This window comes from Muscardinus avellanarius (genome assembly GCF_963383645.1).
Source record: "Muscardinus avellanarius genome assembly, chromosome: 3".
In the NCBI taxonomy this organism is placed as follows: Eukaryota; Metazoa; Chordata; class Mammalia; order Rodentia; family Gliridae; genus Muscardinus; species Muscardinus avellanarius.
Genome location: NC_137788.1, coordinates 89,967,482 through 89,993,610, shown reverse-complemented (window position 1 = coordinate 89,993,610; position 26,129 = coordinate 89,967,482). Strand labels below are relative to the sequence as shown.

The following is a 26,129-nucleotide window of genomic DNA, read 5'->3' as shown; positions in this document are numbered from 1 at the left end:
GCAGCCTAGAGGTCAGCAGCGCTACGGCCGCACAATGAATGCTCAAGAAATAGAATCAACTGCTTTGTGAAGACGGCGGACTCCACCTTCACGCCTCTCCGGGCTGTCTCTGAGGATGGGCTCAGAGTTGGCTCAGTAACAAGAGGCATACAAGCATCTCTTTAAGACCCTTGGGGATGTTTGACAGAAAAAAACATTTGGAGCTCAGAATAGGATATTTGGCTTAAGAATTTCACGTTTAGATAGAAGAAAAATATGTGCGGTTATTTTCATAAACAAGGAGATTTATTTTTACCCCAGAGAAAAACCTTTAAATACAAAATGCCAGACTGTAACAAAAAGATAGGTGTGGAACTGCCAATACACAGTCATCAACAGCTTACACGGATAGAAACAAACATCTCTTACGTACGAGGAATGTGATGTGACATACGCAGAATGTTTGTTTAAGACACAGAAATCAAACACCTGGGCTTTTCTTGAAGTTCAAGGACAAGCAGGATATGACAAGCCAGCTTTTCTGTGGTTGGAATGAACGTTATCTAAAAAGCACTGATTGGCTTTTCACCTCTGAAAGAAAGAATACAATCCTTTTGTCCCATCATTTGTGATAGATGAAAACCTAGCAGAAAACTTCTTTACCTTCTGCTTTCTTTTTTAATGAACGTGTTAATTATTCATGCTTCTGCGTCATCATTGACCTCACGCTCTTCATTTATCATTAGTCAGTCTTCAGAGCCTGGGTTTTATTTTTCCTTGAAATGTCCCTGATACTGTCTCCAACTCTTCAATCCAGCGTCTAGCCTCTTTTTACATCCCTGTCTCCCTGACAGATTGTGTCAGTCTCATTTTTAGCCTTTCTGATTCTGATACCCATCGGTGCAATTCATCTGATACAGGTTGCTGCCCGACCTTCCTAAAGTAATCCTGGAGTCACACGACTCCCCTCTGCCAAATTAGAAGGCATGATGAATAAGAGAAGTTCAAATTAGCCACGTTCATCATTAGGATCTGTACATCCTACAGTACCTATTACTGACTACACAAAGAGGTATTCATTTCCTAAGGCCACTATAACATGTTACTACAAATGCAGTGGCTTAAAAGAAGATAAATTTACTTCTCACCGTTCTAGAGGTTGGATGTCTAAAATCAGACACTATGCTAAAGTCACAGTGTGGACAGAGCTGGTTCCTTTGGGAAGCTCTGAGGGGAGGATCTCCTTTTCTGTCCCTATCAGTTTCCGGTGACCACCATATTCCTTGGCTATGAGTCCTCCCTCCATCTTCAAAGCGCCTCAGCCCAATCAGCTTCTATCACCACATTATCTTTTCCACTAAACGAGTCCCCATTTCCCTCTTCTAAGGACACAATCGAATAATCCAGGATAATCTCTCCACATCAAGACACTTAATAGAACCCCTTCTGCCAAGTCACTTTATCCATACAAAATAACATTCACAACCAGCAGGAATTGTAATAGACACATATTTAGGGAACATTATACAACCTACTGCAGCAGATTCCGTGCTGAACACTATAGCCAGACAAATTATCTTAAAATATAAGGTGATAACACCACATCCAGGAAGATGAAGTGGACCATGTTCTTTCTTCCCTATTCTGACTAAATGCAATTTAAAACCTTATAATATAAAACAAACAAAAGACGGAAAAATAGAAGGCCAACTGGTTAGGAACTTGGAGAACCAAGGGACAACATGTGATTGTGATGGGTTCCCTGGGTGTTTTTTTAAATAAATACAAATACACACACACACACACACACACACACACACACACACACACACACATATCTCCCAGTCCTATGGCTAAAAAAAAAAAAAGGTAGCAACATAAATGCCAAAGGAATGGATTTTTTCTTAGAGCCCCAACAAAATCCTGCCATCTGTAGTTAAAGGACAAGGAAATGGACGTCCTAGTTAGATAGACATATTTTAGACAATGACTTTTCTACTCCGGCCAATACCACAGGAAAAAAAAAAAAAATTATGGCCCTTTCCCACCCAGACAGCAAAGGCTGAGAGAGAACCTGGATTTCCACCCCTGCGACTATAAAGAAGCACCCCAGCTCCCTTCCTCCCTGGTCAGAAACATCAAAACAGGCTGTAGTGAGCCAGATACGAAATCTCCCAACCCCAGCCCCACTCCCAACTGCTATGGTCAGATATAAAATATCCCCTAAGAACTCATTGTTAATGTTTGGAGCCAATGAAATTGAGTCATGAGAGTTGTTATCCCAGCAGTGGATAAATTCATTGTAATAGATTATCTGGGTGGTGGCCTGGGCCACAGGGTGTGGCTAGAGGGTGTCTTTCCTGGCCTCCATGATGTGAGGAACACAACCAATGTGCTCTCCCCCTCTCTACCTCCTAAGTGCAATGCCCTGGTCTCCATCTTCACATGGCCTGAACCTGAAAACATAAGAAAATAAGTCTTCTTTCTTCTAAGTTCCATGGCCAATCTTTAGATTATGGCTGTAAGAATGCTGACTGGAACGGATTTTGGTACCAGAAGTGGGGTTACTGCTACAGCTAAGTCTGACCATGTAGATTATAACTCTTTGAAACTGGTTTGTGAGAGGAAGTTGGAAGAGCCAGAATATGGCTAGAAAGGAGGATGGTAGAGACTGTGCTTAGGAAATACTGGAAGGCAAAACAGACTCTATAGGGAAATGGAGCAGAGGCCACGTGTGGTACACTTTGGCAAAGAATTTATCCAAATTTTGTCATGTTGAGCTGGGTGTGGTGGCATACGCTTGTAATCCCAGCATTTGGGAGGCGGAGACAGGAGGACAGCCTCAGATACTTAGTGAGGTCCTTTGCAACTCAGTGAGACCCTCTTTCAAAATAAAGAATAAAAAATAAAGCTGGGGGTATAACTCAGAGGTAGAATGTTCCTGCGTTCCATCTTCAGTACTGCAAAAACAACAACAAAATAAAACAAATTTTGCTGTGTCCTGAAACTTTGTTTGAGGTCAAATTTTGAAATGCTGGGTTAATTAAAATGGCAGCAGAATCTCAAAACAGCAAAATATCCAAACTGCATTATGTTTACTTATGTCCTCAATCAGTGAATTTTACACTGAATTTCAGAAGTGGACAGTAAAGCAGAGTCTTTATATATTTGCAGTTTGGTAGAAAAGGGATGTGTAAAGCTGTGGCCCAGAGAGATAATGTAGTGGAAAGAAGTAAGATGGTTGAAAGAAAGGACAAAGCCGTAGCCACGATGGAGGCAGGGCCAGCAATGGCCATGATGGAGGCAATAGATGAAGGTGGGGCCAAGAATAGTCCAGATGCAGTTGGAGCCGGGGCCACCTGGATAGAGCAGGTCCAGGAGCTGTGATTAAAGGGGCCCCAGTGCCGGGCATGGTGATGCACGCTTGTAATCCCCATGCTTGGGAGGTTGAAACAGGAGGATCGCACAGATTCGAAGCCAGCCTCAGTTACTGAGTGAGGCTCTCAGCAACTTAGTGAGACCCTATTTCCAAATAAAATATAAAATAGGTCTGGGAGTGTAGCCCAGGGGTAGAAAGCCCCTGAATCCATTCCTGGTACAAAAAAAAAAAGCCCAGTGGCAATGATTAAGGAGGGCGTGACCACCTTTTCTGTGGGCAGCCCATCCTGCAGCGATTCTGACACAGGTGCTGGTATTAAGCTGGACAAATAACCATAGGATGGAATGCAGCATCCTGGAGCAAGCATCTGTGGACCATTGGTTTATGATATGGTGACACTGTAGGGTAAAGGGTGGTCTTTTCAATAAATTATGCCTGGATTAAATGGATATCAATATGGGCAGGGGAGGGGAGGGATTTTGGTTCCTATGTCTCACAGCATATTAAGCAATTAATTTCTGGCTAGGTATGGTGACACATACCTGTAATCCCAGTATTTAGGAGGCTGAGACAGGAGGACTGCAAGTTCAAGGCCAGTCTCAGCTCTTAGTGAGACCCTCAGCAATGTGGTAAGACCCTGTTTCAAAATAAAAAGTGGCTGAGTGTATAGCTTGATGGTAGAATACCCTTGGGTTCAATCTCCATTAATACTAATACTAATACTAATACTAATACTAATACTAATACTAATAATTTAAGTAACTCTTAATAAATTGTTAAACTAAATGCAATAGAAAAATCAAGCTTCTGGAAGGTAACATAGACTCTGGGGATGACAAAGAGATCTTTTGTTCGCTTTCTTTCTTTTGAGATGGGGTCTTATTAAATTGGCCAGACTAGTTTCAAACACCTAGGCTGAAGCAATCCTCCAGCCTCAGCCTCCTGAACAGCTAGAACCACAATTACAAGCTACCATGCCCGACACCAAAGATTTCTTAAGTGGTATATGGAAAGCATTCCCTGCAAGAGAAAGATTAATGAAATTCGAATGTGTTTCAATTTGAAAATTCTGTTTCTCAGCCAGATATGGTGGCGCATGCCTGTAATCCCAGGACGTGGGAGGCTGAGACAAGAGAACCGCAGGTTTGAAGACAGCCTCAGCAAATAGTGAGACTCTCAACAACCTAGTGAGACCCTGTTTCAAAATAAATAGGTAAGCCGGGTGTGGTGGCGCACGCTTGTAATCCCTGTGCTTGGGAGGCTGAGACAGGAGGATCGCGCAGTTTCGAAGCCAGTCTCAGCTGGCTTAAGAGACCCTGTTTCCAAATAAAATATAAAATAGGTCTTGGAGTGTAGCCCAGAGGTAGAAGGCACCTGGGTTTCATCCCCAGTACCATAAATAAATAAATAAATAAATAAATAAATAAATAAATAAATAAAATAGGGTTGGGGGTGTAGCTCGGAGATAGAATGCCCCTGGGTTAAATTCCCAGTAACACACAAAAAAGAAAAAGAAAAAAAAAATCTGTCCATCAAAAGACATTCTTAAGCCAGGCGTGGTGGCACACCCCACACTTGGGAGGTGGAGACAGGAGGATCAGGCAGGTTCGAAGAAGAGACCATTTCCAAAAACAAAAAATGGGTCTGGGAGTACAGCCTGGAGGTAGAAGGGCTTCCAGGAACCCCAGTACCACCAAAAAAAAAAACAAAAAAAACAAAAAAGACATTCTTAAGAAAGCAAAACATGGTACAGCACACCTGTAATACCTAGTACTTGGGAGGCTGAGATCATGAGCTCAAGACCAGTGCACAGAAATTAAGTGAGACCTTGTTTCAAAATAAAAAGAGCTATGGGTGTCAGTGGTACAACACCTCTGGGTTCAATTCCTAGTAACACACACACACACACACACACACACACACACACACTATTAAAATTAAAATAAAATTATTAAAATAAAATAAAATATTAAAATAAACACACCACCAGGCATGGTGGTGCACACCTATAACCCCAGTACTTGGGATACTGAAAAACAGGTTCAAACAGTCTCAGCAATGTAGTGAAGCCTGCAGCAAACTAGTGAGACCTGGTTTCAGAATAAAAAATAAAAAGGGCTGAGAAGGGGCTGGGAGCCAGGCATGGTGGCGCACGCTTGTAATCCCAGCATTTGGGAGGCTGAGAAAGGAGGATCGTGGACAGATACAGACAACCTCAGATACTTAGTGAGGCCTTTTTGCAACTCAATGAGACCCTGTTTCAAAATAAAGAATAAAAAATGGGACTGGGGGTGTAACTTGGAGGTAGCATATTCCCTGGGTTCCATCCTGAATACCACAGAAGGGGAGGGGGGTCTAGGGGTAAACAGAGGTAGAATGCCCCAGGATTCAATCCCCAGCATAAATAAATAAATAAATAAATAAACCCACACACATACATACATAAGCAAGCACACCACAAGATGAAAAGATTTGCATATGTCCAATGAACACTGTACTTGTATCCAGAAGGTTTAGAGCCCCACAATCAACAAGCAAAAGACAAATAATGTAATAGAAAAATGTATAAGAGATATGAAAAGATACTTTATAAAAGAGAATATACAAATGGCCAAGAAATATATAAAAAGACAGTCAACCTCATTGGTCATTAGGAAAAAGCAAATTCCCGCTACAAACAAAAACCTATGTCCTGGGTCTAGAAGACAGAGAAACCACTCTTGGGGAGAATATAAACAGGGCTAGCAGCTTTGGAAAGCCTTTTAGTAATGCCTGCTAAAGCTCAATGCGCAGTACCCAGCTGTTGCGCTCAGTTATATTCCCACCGCTGTGTACCAAAGGTACCAAATAGCTGCAAACTGGGAACAAACAAAATATCCACAAACAGAGAACTAAAATCTCATATATGCAAACCATTAAGTGTTATGCAGTGATGAAAATGAACAAGTTAAGCAAAGAGTGACGACAGCAGAGATGCTGTGGAGTAAGATGCTGGATGCACAGGCGGCACGGGCGCATCTCTATCAGCTTCAAAAACAGGTGAGATATGTATGGTGTTACAAGTCAGAATGTGGTTACTCTGGTGAGAAAACTAGGTGGTAAGTGGAAGACGACACCAGAGGGGCTTCTGGGTGCAGGTAAGGTTCTAGTTCTTAATCAGGGAGAGGCTACACAGGTGTGTTTGCTTTGTAAAAATTTACCTAGCCTAGCCCAGTGTGGTGGCGCATGTTTGTAATCCCAGCATTAGGGAGGCTGACACCGGAGGATCGCGGTTCACAGCCAGCCTTGGCTACTTAGTGAGGCCCTTCACAACTCAGTGAAACCCTGTTTCAAAAATAAAAGGGCTAAAAAATAGGACTAGGGGTGTAGCTCAGAGGTACAATGCCACTGGGTTCCATCCTCAGTACTGGGAGAAAAAAAAATTTCACTGAGCCTAACTCTCAAAGCACCCACTTCCAGCTTATATGTATTTCCATCTGCACAGGCCTGTCTCTCCATTTTAAAAGGCTGTTTCCACGCTCCCAGTATGAGACACAATTCAGATTTTGACATGGTCTCAGCACTCCCCAGAGACGATGCCCCTGACCTGCTGATACAAAGAGCTCTCCTCAGCCATCTTCCTATCACACCTTCATAGCACTCAGCATCAGAAATCAGCCTGTGAGCCGGGCAGGATGGCGCACACTTGTAATACCAGCATTTGGGAGGCTGAGACAGGAGGATTGCGGTTGGATGACACCCTCAACTACTTAGTGAGGCCCTTTGCAACTTAGTGAGACCCTGTTTCCAAATAAAGAATAAAAAATAAAATAAAAATAAAATAAAGAATAAAAAATAAAAAAGCAGAGGGTGGAGCTCGGAGGTAGAATGCCCCTGGGTTCCATCCCCAGTATCAGAAGGAAGGAAGGAAGGAAGGAAGGAAGGAAGGAAGGAAGGAAGAAGAAAGAAGAAAGAGTCAGTCTGTGTACAAATTGTCAGCTGTGCTGAATGTGAGTGCCACCCATTTGAAAAGCAAGCTCCAAGCCAGGCGTGACGGCACACACTTGTAATCCCAGCATTTGGGAGGCTGAGACCGGAGGATCTCGGTTCGCAGACAGCCTCAGCTATTAGTGAGGCCCTCCGCAATTTAGTGAGACCCCGTTTCAAGATAAAGAATAAAACGTAGGTCTGGAGGTGGGGGTGTAGTTCGGAGACAGAATGTGCCTGAGTTCATGTCCCAGTACGAAAGAAAGAAAGAAAGAAAGAAAGAACGAAAGAACGAAAGAAAGAAAGAAAGAAAGGAAGGAAAGAAAGAAAGAAAGGAAGGAAAAAGCAGAAATAGGATGAAGAGTATCTGGCTTCTGGATTTTTACTCTACAGCCATTTATTCCACTTTACTAAGCAATTAGTATCAGAAGCACCTGGGAGATTGCGCCACATGAAGCACTGTGCTATGGGTGCCCAAAATACACAAGAGAAAAATAAGAGGAAACCTCTGGCAGAGAACCTAACCAAGAACAAAGCTCTAACAACAGAAGGATTTTATTTGTACCCCACAGGTAAAACATAGGCATTTCTGTCTTCTTAATGATCCCCATCTGGCATATTTTTCCTTGAAAATTCATTACACTTCTGCCTCATTCTTTTCAGCTAAGGCATCACTGCTTGGGTTTTCAGCACTTATTTTCTTATAAATTATTCCCTCTGGAATTGGCAAGTAAAGTAACTTCTCAGCGGGCTCAAATCTTCTTAATAATTTCAGGTGCTGAGAGCTTACTTAACAGCATTTTTCTATGAAATTCGTGATCACTGGGTTCTTACCAACCTAAAATGATTTAGATTGGAAGGGAATAATTATATGGAAAAAAATGCTAGTCATCATTGAACTCAACGTCCTAACATTAAAAGAAAAAACACTGAAGTTTCAGTATATAGTTAACTTATAATGATTCAAAGCTGGACCTAGATTATGCACTAATTTCACCCTTTTGCTCTAATAGTGGGTAAATGGATGGGAAGCTCTACTATCTTAAGGCAAAACCAGGTGATCCAGAAAAAGTCATGTCCGAAGAGGTTAAATCTTTCCCCCTCCCTCCCTCCCTCCCTGTGGTACTGAGGATGGAACCCAGGGGCATTCTACCTCTGAGTTACACCCCTAGACCTATTTTTTATTCTTTTTATTTTGAAACAGGGTCTCACTGAGTTGTGAAGGGCCTCACTAAGTAGCTGAGGCTGTCTGCAAACCACGATCCTCCTGTCTTGGCCTCCCAGATGCTGGGATAAGCGTGCGCCACCACACCCAACATCTTTCCACTTAAAAAAAAAAAAAAAAAAACAACTTTCCAGTGGACATGGGTTGGACAGAATGTTAACAGTCTAAGAGTTCTTCTAGATAACGGTCATAGTGCTAGGCAGTGGCGGGGCTGAAACCCAGTTCTCCTCTCCCCCTTCTCTGGCAACTTCTTGGGTATCTTCAGAAGTCACAGCTTCCGAGCAGTTCAGTCAGTTGTTAGGAAAGCAGCAAACTTAACCCAAATCACTGACTGACCTTAGTTGTGTTTTTTACTTCATTTCTGCTTTTCGACATGCAAACAAAAGAAAGGGCTGAAAAGTGCCAAGTGCGGTGACATAAGAAAATTGCACTGTAGCCAGATCACACATAGGGAAAAAAAATGACAGAAAAAGGGTAGGCAGAGATGGCTCTGTGATTTTCTTCTCACTCTCACCTGATCTAAGAGATATAAAAGGTACAAAGTTAGAACGCATTAGCTGTCAAATCAACAATATTCTATTAGAGGCACAGACTTCTCTAACAATGCAACCATTTTATAACCACGGGTTTGACGCAGTCCACAACCAGGGGATCAAGAGGTAGAATTGGTCAGCGACAAGAATGTAATGAGAAAACGCAAACAAGATACTTACTCCTCCAGGAAGTGCTGCTGGGGTCCAATGATGGAGCCCGGCCGGCAAATTCTGATCCAAGCAATGATTTCAGCGTGTGTGAACCTGTAGTGCTTCATTACATAACAGGCTATCAACGTCCCAGTCCTGCCAAGGCCAGCTGCCAGGGAGGGAAAGAGAAGAAACAAAAAGGATAAACACAAATGCAGCCACACAGCACTACAATTAAACCCTGCCCAGAACTGCACTGGGTCCCAGTGTAATGAGCGTATCAATGGCTAATGCGTACATAATTGCTATCATGAAAATAAAAATCTGTATTTTTTTTTCTCTAACCAATGGAATGGACGAAACAAAGCTGTCATCTATCTGGGGCCAAGAAAGTGACGTGGTGGATGCAAGTGACCTGGCGGCAGCAGACCAAATTGAATGGAAGAGATGGGACCAGAGGGACCAGATGAAAGGCCGGTGGGACGGCTAGGGCAGCAGCAAGAAGGATGTGCCAGGTGTGGCGGCGCACACCCGTAATCCCAGTATTGCAAGGCTGAGACCAGAGGTTTGCAGCCTCGGGGCCAGCCTCAGCGACTTAATGAGACCCTCCACAACTTAGCAAGACCCTATCTCAAAATAAACAATTAAACAGGGCTGGGAGAGTAGCTCGGAGGTAGAGTGCCCCTGGGTTCAGTATCCAATACCGCCCCCCAAAAAATGTTTTGATTAGGTCACAAGGAAAGCTAAAAATTACTTAGGTTTCTAACCTAGAAAACTGGTATATGTCAATTTCATCCATGAAAACATTTAGCTGGAAAAGGAAATAAGGAAAAGCTAATGGTTTGGGTTTTTATGAGTTTTAGAATCTTCTGAGGGTTTTGCTGTTTTGGTTTCTTGTTTTGGAGGTGCTGAGGTTTGAACTCAGGGACTCTCTCCCCCTGAGCTATATCTCCAGTCCTTTTATATTTTTATTTTGAGACAGGGTCTTCCTAAATTGTCCTGGCTGGCCTCAAACCTATAATTCTCCTGTCTTAACCTCCCAAGCACTCCACCACACCTGTAGGATCTTCTGGTTTAATGGGATTCTTCTGTCATCTTTCCTTGCTTAAATAATAAACTCTCTTCTGCTCTAATACTTTGAAATACACAGTATTTCAGCAAATCTGAGACACCATCTTATTGTCTTGATTGTATAATATTATCTAAGTTTGACTAAAAGAAATTAAACTACAACATACTGCCGATTAAAAAACCCATCTTAATTTCAGAAATGTTAAAATATGAAAACGTATGTCTTCAAGTCAATGTTCCACATCGATTTTTACTTTATGGTCCCCCAGGAGCCTCTTTAAGTATTTTTTTCCTTTATCTTTTCCCATGAAATTTTCCTGCCATAGATATATAGCATTATCATTTATGCACTATATGTAAATTTGTGTTTTCTACAAATAAAAAGGTTTTCAAATTAAAAAAAAAAACAATTTTGTCCCCTTAGGGGCAATACTTCTTAGGTTGAAAAAATACATCAAAAGCGAAAACAAAATGATGAATCAAGCTGGTGTCCAAAGACACTGGCGTCCCTTACCAAGTATTCCTTTGTTTTTATAAAAAGCATATGTACACTGTTTTATTAGATGAGGGTATGTGTTCTATTTTAATCTGAAGTACCTTTTGCCCCAGATCAAGCATCGACATTCTTTAGAAAATAATTAAGATTAATTATGGCCTCTCGGGCTCTTCTTTTACTATTAAGAAGTAAGAATAATTTGCCTTTCTGTTTCACCCTGAGCCTGTAACTGTTAATTCCCCAGATTCCCAACAAGACTAAGGGTGACTGGGTCACTATGCAGACAAACCACAGCTGAGCATCCTGGAGCAGGGGCCAGGGGCCAGCTGGCCTCCAGGGCCACCCAGGCGGGTCTGTCTCTCCCCCATTCCCCAGGTTACAAGGAGCTGTCTGGACCCCTCTTGTCCTACTCACAATCAAAAAGGTGGTACAAAGAATTTTCTAATTTCTCTGAAACTAAAGTTGCTTCCCCCTTTTAAAAAGAGTCTATAATTTAGAGCTATAAAAAGAACCTACCTAGCACTCAGAGTTGGGAGCTCTTGCCACAAATGAACAGAATAGGAACACTTCACCAAGTTTCCATAAAAACTTTTAACAAAAATTTTAAAGCGTTCATAATTAAAGGGCTCCCTGGCACGGCATGACAAGAGGTTGAGTGTGTTCTATTTATACCAAGTCGAATTCCAATTGCATTATAGTTCCTGCAATTTTCTGAAATCCCTCTAGTCCGTCAATAACCACACGCAGGAATATCACCATGTTGCTGTGCTTTTTATTATTATTTGTGCTAGGAATCTTCAAGAATCCATACCCATTCTTTCCATCAACCACAAAGTGAATTGCAGATACTGAATCGCCAGTTTCACACATTCCCAGCCAAGGAGCTTCTGGTTTGTCTCTGTACACAATACCGGACTCACGGAGGAATGACACTTTCATTCTCTTTCCAGCAGCAACCAGAGTTCACTTGACACAGGGTAAGATTCTCTCTTCCCTCTTCCTTTTAGTTCATTTAAAATACTGAGTGCTGCTTAAATTTCAGAAAATTAAGCTGACTTAATTAGGCCAGATGTCAAAATAATTAACAGGCCCGTAGTAGATAAGTATGCTATTAAAAGCCATACAGCTGTAATTAAACTAAAGGTGTAATCCTTATAAAAGAACCCTACATGTACAAGTGGAAGCAAATGAAATAACACTCAAAAAGGTGTCACCACATAGAAATATGACCTTCCTGTGCAAGAACTCACCTCAACGCTAAGTGTTCTGAGCTTAGAATGGAAAACCTCTGCAATATAAAATATATGCATTCCTTAAAAGGTAAACACAGAGAATACCTTAACAAGAATATATAACACCAAAGAGTGTGTGTGTGTGTGTGTGTGTGTGTGTGTGTGTGTGTGTGTGCTCGTGTGCGTACACACATGGCCTGGAGATTGAAGCCAGTCTACCTTTGAGCTACACTCCTAGCCTTTTTTATTTTAAAACGGGATTGCACTAAATTATTTAGGTTGATCTCGAACTTACAATCTTCCTATCTTAACTTGCCAAGTACTGGGATTACAGGCATGCACACCACCCCAGCTGAGAAATTTGTTTTCACAATATTTCTTAGGTGAGGAATACCATCAAGAAAGATGTTGAGAGGTTTGTGTGTTTGTGCATCTGGTACTGGGGGTTTGTGCATCTGGTACTGGGGGTTGAACCCAGGGGCATTCTACCTCTGAGTTACACTCCCAACCCTATTTTATTTTTCATTTTGAAACAGAAACTCACTATGTTACAGAGGGCCTGGTAAATTGCTGAGGCTGGAATTGAACCTGCGGCTCCTTCTGCCTCAGCCTCCCAAGTACTGGAATTACAGGTTTGGGCCACTATACCCGGCTAGATGTTGCATTCTAACCAAAGCTCTGCCTTTCTTCTCCCTTGAATTTGTCAGTCTAAAATATAGATGGTTAATCCACAGGTAAAGGATGTGACCTGGTAATTATAAAACTGAATAGGAAAAAAAAAAGGCCAAATTAATTCTAGGAAAAAATACTGATTTTTATAACACAATACCAAACCTTAGAAGAAAAGATATGACTATCCCCTACGAAATGACTGTCGCTGCTATATTTCCATGAGCTCTCAAACTCTACTGACATTTGAAATAGGTGAAATGCAGGCATGCACATGAGTAACAGCTCCATCCCAGTGATTTCTCATCACTGAAATCAAAGACCCCAGTAAAACACCTGCCACCAGACTGGAACGTCTCAAGTGGAATTTGAGCCTTCTTGGAGTCTAACAACTAAGCTTGGAGTCGATGCCATTCACATTTTCTGAGTAGCTGAGCAACCCAACAAAATTGGATTAAGGGTGCAAGCATGCAGCTGGGCCCAGGCACCCCGCTGCGATCTGCAAGCAGCCTACAAGTGAGGGCAGAGGACACCCTCCTGACGACCCACACCCTCGGGTCCCCAGGAGGAAGTCCTGCCGATCAGGGCCCACCCGGCCAGGAAACCGCGGGCCGGAAAGCGCCCCGTCCACGGTCCACGGCGGCTGGCGCCGGGCATCAGGAGCCAACTCCATCAGCCGCCACGTGTGCCTCCCCGCATGGCTCCCGGCTCTGGGGAAAGGCGGCTTCCCGTTGCTGCTCACATGTTCAGCAAAGTACCGCCACCTACTCAAATCTTAAACATAGAAACAAGGGCCTACAAAATGGTATTTTAATTTCTGTCAGAACCAAAGCCACACTCGTCTGAATAAGGCAGTTTGAGCAGCACTAGGCAGATGAAAAGAACAGTACCATCCCCAACACCTACTAGCTTATTAGCATAAACAGGATCAAAACCGGCCTGCAGGCACAAAACCACGCGAACAGCACCACCCAGCGGCGCGGGTGAGAACTGCACGTGAGTAACAGCTCCATCCCAGTGACTTCTCGTCACTGAAATCAAAGACCCCAGTAAAACACCTGCCACCAGACTGGAACGTCTCGAGTGGAATTTGAGCCTTCTTAGAGTCTAACAACTAAGCTTAGAGTCGATGCCATTCACGCTTTTCTGAGCAGCTGACACAGGGTTGACAGATAAAATACAGAATGCATGTTCCATGTAACATTTGGAACATATATATATTTTTAAATCCATTGTTCATATAACATACAAATTAACTGGGCATCCTGTATTTTTATTTTCTCACTGTGACAACACCACAACACAACACAACACCACAAGTCATATTTTTGAGCAACTCCACCCTGAGATACACTTACACAACCACATCTTTCAGTTCATCCTAAGAAATAGTCACTGTATTGGTAAGTGAGCTAGCCCATTCCCCCTAGCAAGGGACAAGGAAGACACGGTTTTAAGATGTCAAAGACCACCAGGGCTTGGTGGGGCGTGCAAGTACTTGGGAGGCTGAGACAGGAGAATCGCAGGTTCAAGGACAGCCTCAGCAACCAGTGACACTCTCATCAAGTTAGTGAGACCCTGTTTCAAAATAAAAATGAAATAGGGCTGGAGGTGTAGCTTGGAGGTAGAATGCCCCTGAGCTCAATCTCCAGTATCACATAAAATTAAAAAATTAAATAAGATGCCAGCAGCGGAAGAGGGGCAAGGTGGTTGGATTTCATAAAACAGAAGCACTAAAATTAGAGATGAAACTGGGTGTGGTGGCACACACATGTAATCCTAGTACTTGGGAGGCCGAGACAGGATGATCTCAGGTTCAAGACCAGCCTCAGCAATACAGCAAAACTCTCAGCAACCTAATAAGACCCTGTTTCCAAATGAATGAAAAAGGGGGCTCGGGGTGTAGCCCAGAGGTAGAATGGCTCTGGGCATCATTCCAAGTACCACAAAGACAAACAAACAAAAAAAGGGGGTGTAAGAGGATGAAGAGGAGATGAGCAATTCTGAAAGGAAAGGAGAAAGGGAACTAACCCGGCCTGCCTCTTGACACTTTTACCTACTTAAAGGGGTTCCTGCCAGCCCAAGAACACTGCTGCTGGTACTTCCCCGCACTGTGGCCCACCGTGGCCATGCACCTGGGCTTGGAGAGGCCGAAGTCAGAAAACGCGCCCCGTCAAGAGAGTCACACCCCCTAGCAATCCTCTTTTGTAAGCCGTTATTAAAATGGGCCCACGGTCCAGTTTTCTGATGCGGTAAATTTCATTGTTTTCTTTTTTTCTTTCTTTTTTCAGTACTGGGGTTCCTGGAAGCCCTTTTGCCTCCGGGCTATACTCCCAGACCATTTTATATTTTTATTTGGAAACAGGATCTCTTAAGCCAGCGGAGCCGGCTTCGAACCTGCGAGATCCTCCTGTCTCCACCTCCCAAGCGCGGGGATTACAAGCGTGCGCCACCACGCCTGGCAATTTCACCGTTTTCTAAGTCACTGGGTGGTGGTTTCACGTTATTGGCTGGGTCCTGGCTGCCCTCTCCTGGAAGCTCGGCGACTGGGGTGGCCTGGCACGCACCTTTGCAGTGAACCGCGATGGCGCCCTCCGTGTTCTCGCAGATGTTCAGGAATCTCCGCACGATGTTGTCGCTGGGCGTGCTGCCGTCGATGAAGAAGAGGTCATAGTGCTCAAAGCCGGCGTCTGTGAAGCGCTTCGCCTCGTAAATCTTTTTGTTCAGCCTCACGATTGCAGTCACGTTATGCTTCTTGAAATAAGGGAAGTAAGCTTCGGGAGCATGAAGAGGGTACCCTAAAGGGGAAAAGGATCTGTAAGCAAAAGCCATATTTCAACTTACATAACCCAGAAACGCCAAACCTTCAACAGTAAAAATGGGTTGATCTCAAGAGAACTCACAAGGAGAACATATTTCACAAGATTGCAAAAGGTTGCGGCAAGCCCATGAAAGTCTGCTCAACTGTAAACACCAGAGGTTAAAACAAAAACAAAAACGTTCTCCAAGTACTGGAAACAGCTCATTAAATTTAAAAATCCCAATCTCTAGCCGGGCGTGGTGGCGCACGCTTGTCATCCCCGCGCTTGGGAGGCAGAGACATGAGGATCGCGCAGGTTCGAGGCCAGCCGCCCCGCGCTGACTTAGGAGACCCTGTTTCCAAATTTAAAAAATGTAAAAATAGGTCTGGGAGTGTAGCCCGGAGGTAGAAGGGCTTACAGGAACCCCAGTACCACCAAATAAATAAATAAATAAAAATTTAAAAAATAAATAAAATTGAGCTGAGGTAGCTCAGAAATAGAACACCTCTTGGTTCAATCCCTAGTACTACCTCCCCCCAAAAAACCCTGGTAACATATTTCTCCTATCACCCAAAGTTATCTGTAAAGTATCCAAAGAGTGCACAATAAACTTGGAATGATTCTTGGTGATCTTATTCTCCCTTGAATGTTAGTTTTCATTTAACAAATTCACTGCAACTATAGTTAAAGGGTCTTTTTCTGCCATGTGTATGGTTTTAATCTAGCACAATCCTCCACAAAATAGATTTGGGATTAAACCACAATTCTATATAATTCCTCTTTGAATTCTCAAAACACCCTGTTAAAATGGATAGCCCCGCTGGGCGTGGTGGCGCACACTTGTAATCCCGCACGTGGGAGGCGGAGACAGGAGGATCAGGCAGGTTCGAAGCCAGCCTTGCTGGTTTAAGAGACCCTATTTCCAAATTAAAAAGAAGTATAAAATAGGTCTGGGAGTGTAGCCCGGAGGTAGAAGAGCTTCCAGGAACCCCAGTATCACCCAAAAAAAAAAAAAAGGCTAGCTCCATTTAAGAGATTAACAAACTACCAACTGGAAAATATTGGTCAAGAGATACAAAAATTCGGTTAAACTGGAGGAATAAATCCAAGAGACCTACAACATGGTTACTAATTTATTAAATACTTGAAAGTCACTAAGAGAGATTTTAAGTGTTCTCACCACAAAAAAAAAAGATAAATACATAAGGTGATGCCCATGTTCAACTTGACTTAACCACTCTGCAATGTACGCATATTTTAAGACATCACTGCCAGGCATGATGGTGAACACTCGTAATCCCCACGCTTGGGAGGCGGAGACAGGAGGATCGCACAGGTTCGAAGCCAGCCACGCTGGCTTAAGAGACCCTGTTTCCAATTAAAATATAAAATAGGTCTGGGAGTGTAGCCCGGAGGTAGAAGAGCTCTATCCCCAGTACCATCAAAAATAAATAAATAAAAGCCGGGCGTCGTGGCACACACTTGTAATCCCAGCATTCCGGAGGCTGAGACCGGAGGATCACGGTTCACGGACAGTCTCAGCTACTACTTAGTGAGGCCCTCTGTAACTTAGTGAGACCCTGTTTCAAAATAAAGAATGAAAAATAGGGCAGGGGGTGTAACTCAGAGGTCAAATGCCCCTGGGTTCTATTTCCAGACCCGCAAATAAATAAATAAAAAGAAAATTAAAGCACATTGAATACCCACCATATTTTGTTAGTTTAAATATTAACTTTCAGTTTGAAAAGGGAACTTAAAAATTAACTTTGGGATGGATATTCTCTTTGGGGGGAAGTGTTCAATTTTCAACCCCAAGGGCGTACCTGCCATCCCAGCTTCCTGGGAGTCACAGAGTGACTGAACCACACACCTAGTCTTGGCCAGCCAGCCAAGGTGACCTTTGGCCACCGCAGGCCTTGCCTAGCAGCCCCAAGGGCAGCTCATTTCTAAGCACACCAACTCCCCTACTAGAACCCATTCGGGACTTGTGGATTCACAGTCTACAGATGATTGAAATATTTTATTAGGATTTTTTTCATGATGGTAGACTCAAGGGCGACAGCCTGCAACGTTTTTGCACTGTGTCCTCGTCCATTTTTCCTGCTACCTCGGATCCTGCCTGTGCACGTCACTTCCCTTGCTCTCAGCTCCAAGCCAAACCTTTCATACCCTTGCTCGGTGATGCTGGGGCTGGGGTCCATATGTTTCCCAGACAACCGTTCTAGCTGGTTCCTATAGATGGAACAGTAGGAGGCACCACAGACAGCAGAAATGGTCTCTGCCTGTCCTCCTGCTGGTCTCTCCTCAAGCGGCAGAGCACAGGGGCGGCCAGAGCAACCAGCACCAGCCTGCCGTACTGCCCCAAGGTCTGCTCCCCTCAGACAGACAGCAGCTGTGCACCCTGCTCTTCTGAGCACCCGCCACGTGGCTCTTCCTAAGTGAGTCCATTTGTGTCCCTTTTTGCCTCCAGCCTTAAAGGCACTACCTGTGGTTGATTTTATTAAAATATAATATTCTGGATGCTTCAGTGTTACCTTTTTTTACATTTCAGTCTTCTTTGTAACAAACTCCTTGTATTAAATCCCTGCTGTTTGGAATACCTAGTGTGGTTCCCATTTCCTGCCTGGACTCTACAGCCACCCTATCTCCCTTGGAGCTAGGGCATTTTCTGAGCCTAGTTCTCCAGGATTCCCCTGGAGTTTGGGGAGCTACCCAACAAACGCCAATAAATGCTTTAGCTAATTTCACCAGAGTTCATTTTACGGCCTGTAACCAAGAGCCCTAACTGAAAGCCTTGAACAAGGTCACACAAAAGATGAAAGCCGAATTGGAAGGCAGGCCAAACTAATCCCAGCCCAGACACGTAATTTTCATAGGCTGAGCTTTTCTTTACTTTTCTTTCCCTTTTATTTTAGTGTGTGTGTGTGTGTGTGTGTGTGTGTGTGTGTGTGTGCTGGGAATTTAATCCAGGGGCATTCTACCTCCAAGCCCTGCCCCCAGCCATATATATATATATATATATATATATATATATATATATATATATATATATTTTTTTTTTTTTGAAAGAGTCTTGCTAAATTGCTGTGGCTGGCCTTGAACCTGTAATCCTTCTCTCTCAGCCTTCCAAATACTGGGAACATGTGCGACCCCACTTGGCTATTCCATGCTGCTTATAAGCAAACAGGAAATACAGAGGTTATTTAACATCTTCTGGGTAGAAACAGAAATTTACACACACACACAAAAAGAAAACACATCCTCTTCTACTTGCAAAATTCAAGTCTTTTTTTCCTAGTTGGTTTTGTTTTGTTTTGTTTTGCAGTACTGGGGATGAAACCCAGGGGCATTCTACCTCCGAGCTACACCCCTAGCCCATTTTTTTATGCTTTATTTTGAAACAGGGTCTCACTGAGTTGCAAAGGGCCTCACTAAGTATTAGCTGAGGCTGTCTGCGAACTGTGATCCTCCTGTCTCAGCCTCCCAAATGCTGGGATTACAAGCATGCGCCACCATGCCAAGCTTTCCTAGTTGGTTTATTTGTTCGAATTATTTCCCATCACCAAACTTATAGCCCAAGAGGCATAAGGGCTGTGGTTGGCATGAGGAAATAGAGCTTTTCTATTATGTGATGAACGTAAAGGAGAAGGACTCCAAACACGTGGGAAGCCTTCCCTGAATACCTTCCCTGAATACCCTGAATGCTGAGAACCTTCTGCCCTTGGGTTTCTGGGAGCCTTCCTACTCCATGACGGTGGCTGCTTGGTTTGATGTCCATCCCCTTCCCCTCTACAACCAAGGCAAGGGAATTAATATACAAATTCCCATCAGGAGTAAGTGGAACGTTTAGTTAATATGCACAAACAGACTAAGAGAAACAATGGATAGCTTTTGAGAAATGGGCACTGAACCAGATCAAAACTGTAGAAATACAACAGAACATTTAAATAATTATAATTGCACCTAACATTTTTTGAACATTTACTGTATGCCCGACACTATACTGAGTGCTACACATGAATTATCTCATTAAACCCAACAATTATTCAAGTTACCAATACTTGGAAAGTTAACTGGCCCATGCACCACAGCTACTTAGAAGCAGAGTCAGCATGTGAACACTGGCCATCAGAGTCCAACACCTGTGCTGGGCTGATTTCAAGGGAGACTTCATTTGTTAAGCCTCCAAATAAGAAAACATGATATGAACATTAGCTCTGTGCTTCCCAGAGCTAATGAGCAGACTTTGTGTTTTTTGTGGGTTTTTTTTTTTTAATCCTTAAAACTATTCCAAGCCAGGCATGGTGGCGCACGCTTGTAATCCCAGCATTCGAGAGGCTGAGACCAGAGGATCACGGTTCGCGGACAGCCTCATCTACTTAGTGAGGCCCTCTGCAAGTCAATGAGACCCGGTTTCAAAATAAACAATAAAAAATAGAGCAGGGACTGTAGTTCGGAGGTTGAATGCCTCTGGGTTCTATCCCCAGACCCGCAAAAAAAAAAAAAAAAAAAAAAAAAAAAAAACAAAAACAAAACCACTATTCACTATTCCAAAGTATATAACCAACAAATAATAATTCCAAAGTATATGACCAACAAATAATAAAAAAAATTCCTATGATCTCTCAACACTTGTGTGTGGGTATTACCAATATATTTGGATGGTTTTCCCGGCGACCAGTTTTGCACAATGTGTACCATGTCCTGGGACTCCTCCAGCCGGCTAACAACCTCCTGATGGAGCATTCATTCTACCCTTACTCCACCTGGCCACTAGATGGTGCTGTGGCACAGGCGCAGGCTCAGCTTGGGGGTGGGTCTGACTCAACCCTGAAAGGGATTCAGAACTAAAGGGTTTTAAATGCTTCTCTTTCCAGCCACTCATTTTAAAGTTAGGAAACTGAAGAACAGTAGAGAAAAATGACTAGTCCATCTAATCATAAGTAAAAGCAAAAACTGCAAAAGGGGGTAAGCAGAGTAGGACGATATAAAATATGTTGATTAAGCTCATTAACCCAGTAAGTTCCAAGTTTTCAATTCTGTGAACATTTCAATAAAGTGGATGCAGGTGCATTAAAATAGGTTGAAAATTATAATCGATACCTTATATATACTTTATATATTTTCATATATATGTACATATAGGGAAATAGGTATTTTTTCAAGCATTCCAATCTTTCAACTTACTTTTCTCAAAAGAATAGAGCTCTAAAAACATCACAATTATTTACAGGTTTGCCATAAGTGGTATATTTGTTGCCCAATTTAGGTTTTTGTAGGTGTTCCACATCTGGGATGATGGGACACGATGGGTTAATAAGAATAAGTAACTGTGCTGCACCCGACCCTGCCAAGGCCTTCACCCGGCACCTGTAATCCTCACTAGAGGCTGCCATGTGGACTACATTCCCCCCACCCTCAGTGTGATACACAGGAAACTGATGATCAAAGAAGTCGCGGTGCTCTCTCAAGTGCATACAGCCAAGTTAAGGGACAGAGGAGCCCAGCTTCAACTTGCCCGGGATGTTGAGGCCAGTTTTCTCTCATTAGAAGAGTAGGCCAGGCTGGACATGGTGGTACATACTTGCAATTCCAGTATTTGGGAGACTGAAACAGGAGGATCTCAGGTTTGAGATCCTCAACAACTCAAAGAGATTCTCAGCAACCTATTGACACCCGTTTCAAAATAAAAAATAAAAATATAAAGGGCTGGGAGTTCAGTTTAGAGGTAGAATGAAGCTGGGTTTAATCCTCAGTATCAGTATCACACACACACACCAAAAAAAAATTAAGAATTATACTCAATACCCAGCACCCCCAAAATAATTACACAAAATATGCCCCTCTTTTTTATCTTGTGATTCGATTAATAAGAATTTAGAGAAGAAACCAGAACTGCATATAGATGTATTAATATGTATGCCAGAAGGTTTTAAAAAGTAAAAACTGTAAACAGCTTATATCTCATTCAGAATAAATTAACAAAATTATGGGCCAGTCATATAATGGGATAATAGACAATACAGTCTTGGAAAATGATTAACATATGTCTACATTTACTGCCATGTTAAAGTCCATGATATGTTAACTGGCAAAAAAAGACTGAGACAGTGATTATCTTTTGGTAAAATAATAATATTTTACAACTGCGTCTAAACACATGGATATATGCAGTGTATCACTACATTGAGAGAGTTAATATGTGTACAAGTAAAGAGAAGCAGATGGAGGATATTAAAAACCACCCATAATATCACCACCAACTAGCAAAGCTAATAAACTTGGGTAGAATTACAGGTCATTTTTATGTTCTTTTTATTTCGTCTGCATTTTCTTCTCCTTTTAAAAAATAAACAGGCACATTAGCTCTATAAAAATAGTTAAATGATTTTTAAATTATACTTCCCATCTTCTCTGTAAGATAACTTAGTAAAACACATCAATCCCAAACAGCAAAACTCGTTCGACTTTGCCAAACAAATACCCAACAACAAAGTCACTATTGAAACAGTACCCCTACTAAAAATTTCCTGGGCCTGAATCAGATCATTTGACAAAGAAGGTAGGTTTAATCAATCCTGTCTTGCACAAGCACTCACAGGTTATTCCTGACAACCTACATGACAGAGGTGAATTAGTCAAAGTCCAGAGAATAAAGAGATTCAGTAGCAAACCATGGCTGAGAAGACCCAACCCTGGCTTCTCTATGGAGATTTCCTCTTTGTTAGTTTAACTCTGTAGACCTAGACTGCCTGAATACAAGAAAAGAAAAATGTAATTTGGGTAGAATTCCCTGCTAGGTGTGCCACTGATATAAAAAAGTATATTTTGTGGAAACTCAAATTTCCAAATCTAAATGAGTAAATGAAAATACACCATGAAACTAGATCTTAGAAGAAATGAAGATGATGGTATGATGAAGGAAAAAAAGAGTAAATCTAGACAAGGTGTTTCAAAGTAGGCTCCCTTAGAAAACCCGTGTTTAACAAACTGTATGACCAGACGGAGAGCAAAGCAGGAGCTGTTATGTTCATGAGTGATATTTTTTTCAAATTTATAAACATCTTCAGCCATTAGCATTTATCATTTATGCATCATCCAGGCAAAGTAAAAAGATGAGAAAATAAAAAAGTAGAAATCAAGTGCCAATGGCAAAACTCAGCTAGCTAATCGTGTTTCATTCAAGAAATTCACTTGTTTTGCTTTTTTATTTTCCTGAATATGTATGAATATGGCTATAAATAAGCTACAAATAAGTAGTCGCACTGCTGTAAGCTAGAAAATTGTTACTTATTGTCACAACTGAACTAAATAGGACTAGTTTTGCCTACTGTGTGACCCTGGGCAAATTCCCTACTTATAAGCCTCCATTTCTTCCTCAGTAAAATGGAAATAACAGATCTATGCCGCAGAGTTACATGAACATTAACTGAGATAATGCTTTGATTAGCTAGAAACTAGCATGTAGTAAGTATTCAACAATGATTTAAGGTTGTTTTCTCTTTTTTTAAGATTTAAAAAAGTTTATTAGAAAAATAGAAATACAGAAAATAGAAATACCGCCCCATGCCAAAATGGCATGGGGGGGTGACTCGAGATGAATACACCCTTTAAGGTTGTTTTCGCTGTCAGCAGCAGCAGCACTTAGGGTGATGTTCCTTCAAAGAATACCCTGATATACAGCACTCTACAGACAAATGAGTCAAAAGCCCCTAGTAGAATTCATCAATCTGTTTATTGGTTTGACCAATTTGTTTCTTGGATTCTTCTCAAATAACTGAGTCAAGTAAAGAGAACATCCTGTCTGTGGCAACCTAAAAGCATGTTAGTTTTAAAATAGTGGTTATAACTCCACCTGCTGGAAGCTTAACATTTAACACATTGGTTACTACTATTTGATTTTTTATATTATGAATAAACACTCTCAGCAGAATATTACTAAAAGAAGGGTCATCAGAGGAAATTTAGAAATCAAAGAAAGACACTAAAATAAATTTGTGGATGGTAAAGGAAAGAAAAACCTACCATTTTCAATTTTGCTTTTAGGATGTGGTCCACTAAATGCTAAGAATTTTCCTGGAACAATCCAGTTGAAGTCACCATTTTCAACTCGCTGGCAGATTTTGTGAGAAAAGAAAAGAAAAATATTTTATAATTCTCATACAATCTAAAAGAGCCTTAAAAATAAAACTGCTTTCACACTATTAGTATCAGACTAATTAGATATACATGAAGACAAAGTAATATAGCTTAGAATGAAAACATACATCTAATTCTCAAAATGCTATTTATGAATTCAATTCACTTGAGAAATTTTTCTATTTCAACTATGGAAAGTTTAGACTGCATAAATAGTTGGTTTGTTTAAGGTAGAGGTAGTTTGATTAAAATCATTTTGTCTCTTGCTTAGTCACTCTGCAATGAAATAAAATGAAAAAAAAAAAAAACAACTACTTGTCCCAGGAAAAAAATAAAGGAAGGAAATAGAATATGAGAAATACAGGTACTTTCCATGAACATGGTAAACAAATTTTAAAGAATGAAAACAAAAGTCTATATGAGGTTCATGATGAGGACATTTCAAAATCTTCTGTTTTTATGGTTGACATCTGTTGTAAATGCTGACTTGAAGCCAGAGGAGGCAGGAGGAAGGCACAGAGGTCATTAAGCCCTGATGGTACACCCCACACCAGAGTCAGCCAAGGCCCCCTGCAGGAGTTGCATGCCCAAATGAAGGTCAGCAGCCAAGGCAGGTGCTTCTCCCCTGGAGCTAAGGAGTCACCCCGCAGGAAAACTGACTCAGTGTGGCTGAATATGGTCCAACTAGATTTTCACCTGAAATCTCTCTACCTCTAAAATATTGACTCTTTTTAGTTAGGTTTTAAAATACTACAAAATCATATAAAACATACCAGTGAGTTGACTTTGATCATCAATTTTTAGCCTCTAGTCTACGCACTCTAAAGGATTCTCAAAAAAGTCCTGAAGGCCAAAGGGTGGGGGGGGCAAGCACCTTTCACTACTCCATCTCCCCCATTTTCTGTCCTTCCCTGTGTGCCTCTGAACCCATGAGATACTGGAACAGGGCTGTTACCCAAGATACTGCAGCTAACTGGGAGACATCTGCACCAGGCACAAAATGTATGCACTGCCTCTTCTGTCTCCTCTGTGCCTCCCTCCACCCTACCCTCCAGCCTCCATCCGGGATATCTATGAAAATCCACAGAAAAGGCTCTTTGCTCCACTGTGTTACGAAGGTCTCAGTGGTAGGAATCTGAGCCAAATAGAGTCTGCACTCTATTGGAAAAACTCAACAAATACTTGTTAAGTAAATTAGAATACTATCATCAAGGAAATCTCTGACCACTGCTTTATTGCTATTGCCCATTACCATTTCCATGAAAAAAAAAATGGCTATACAATCTTCATTGTTAAAATGAGGATGTACCGCTGAGCGTGGTGACACACGCTTGTAATCCCAGCATTTGGGAGGCTGAGACAGGAGGATCGTGGTTCAAGGCCAGCCACAACTACTTAGTGAAGCCCTTTGCAACTCAGTGAGGCCTGGTTTCAAAATAAAGAATAAAAAATAAATAAATAAATAAGGCTGGGGGTGTAGCTCAAAGGTAGAATGCCCCTGGGTTTCATCCCCAGTACTGCAAAAAAAAAAAAAAAAAAATTGAGGATGTACCTTTCCAATTACAAAAAAAAAGTTGCAAAAGAAACTTCAGATGCCACCTTGCAAATGTCCAAACTACATTAATAAATAAATAGTACTATATCTGTTTATTTGGAATAGAGACATGGGTTTGATTATATAGTAACCTTTTATAATTTGCCATACAAGAGGGAGAAAGGGGCCACTAAAATATCTTCACTCAGAAAACCAAAAGAATACTTTTACAAATCTTCCTACCCAAAAAGATAAACATTAGATAATACTGGGCTATATTTAGCAGCCAGGTAAAGTTAATGGAATAAACAAAGACATTCAGGTCTTGGACTTAAATCTGAAAACAAAATTAATACGAAAGTTACAGCTTCTAACTGATCTAACAGAAATTTACTTTGATAAACTTCTGAAATTAATTATGTGCTTTTTTTTTGAACTGGTGACTGAATCTAGAGGCATTCTACCTTCGAGCCATAACTCTTTTTAATTTTATTTTGAAACAGGGCCTTACTAAGTTGTTGAGGCTGGCCTTAAACCTGTGATCCTCCTGTCTCAGCCTTCCAAGTACCAAGATTACAAGAGTTTGTCACCAAGTCCAGCTATGTGCACTCTTTCACAGTGAATTACTCAAATTCTAACATGCATGAATAACAAAACATATAAAATGACACAAATTGATTTTTCTAAGTAAGCGCACACACTTCAAAGAAACCTAGATCACACAGGAAGTTAAACTGGAGGTACTTTCCAACCCTACCACATTTTGTAAAGAAACATCTAAGAGATGATTTAGCCTCTTCTAACGTAAAGCCTACCACCCACCAAATACTACTGAGAAATACTATAGATGTCCTACACTATCAGAAAAACCCAAAAGTCTGAACTCCTCAATTGATGTATTTATTTGAGATCATTTACTTTACTATAGGATTCTTCAGCCCACACAACTCAACAA

At 41.7% G+C, this 26,129-nt stretch overlaps 1 protein-coding gene across 1 annotated transcript in view; it reads right to left on the bottom strand.

Annotated features, from left to right (window-relative positions):
- The window catches only part of CDC14A (cell division cycle 14A), a gene marked incomplete at both ends in the record, with an annotated part of 169,007 nt that overhangs the window by 17,401 nt on the left and 125,477 nt on the right, over positions 1 to 26,129 (bottom strand). The window contains 3 exons of the mRNA XM_080691478.1: positions 9,263 to 9,401; positions 15,268 to 15,498; positions 23,527 to 23,614. Of these exons, the coding sequence (XP_080547604.1) occupies positions 9,263 to 9,401; positions 15,268 to 15,498; positions 23,527 to 23,614 (458 nt within the window). The remainder of the gene's footprint in view (positions 1 to 9,262; positions 9,402 to 15,267; positions 15,499 to 23,526; positions 23,615 to 26,129) is intronic.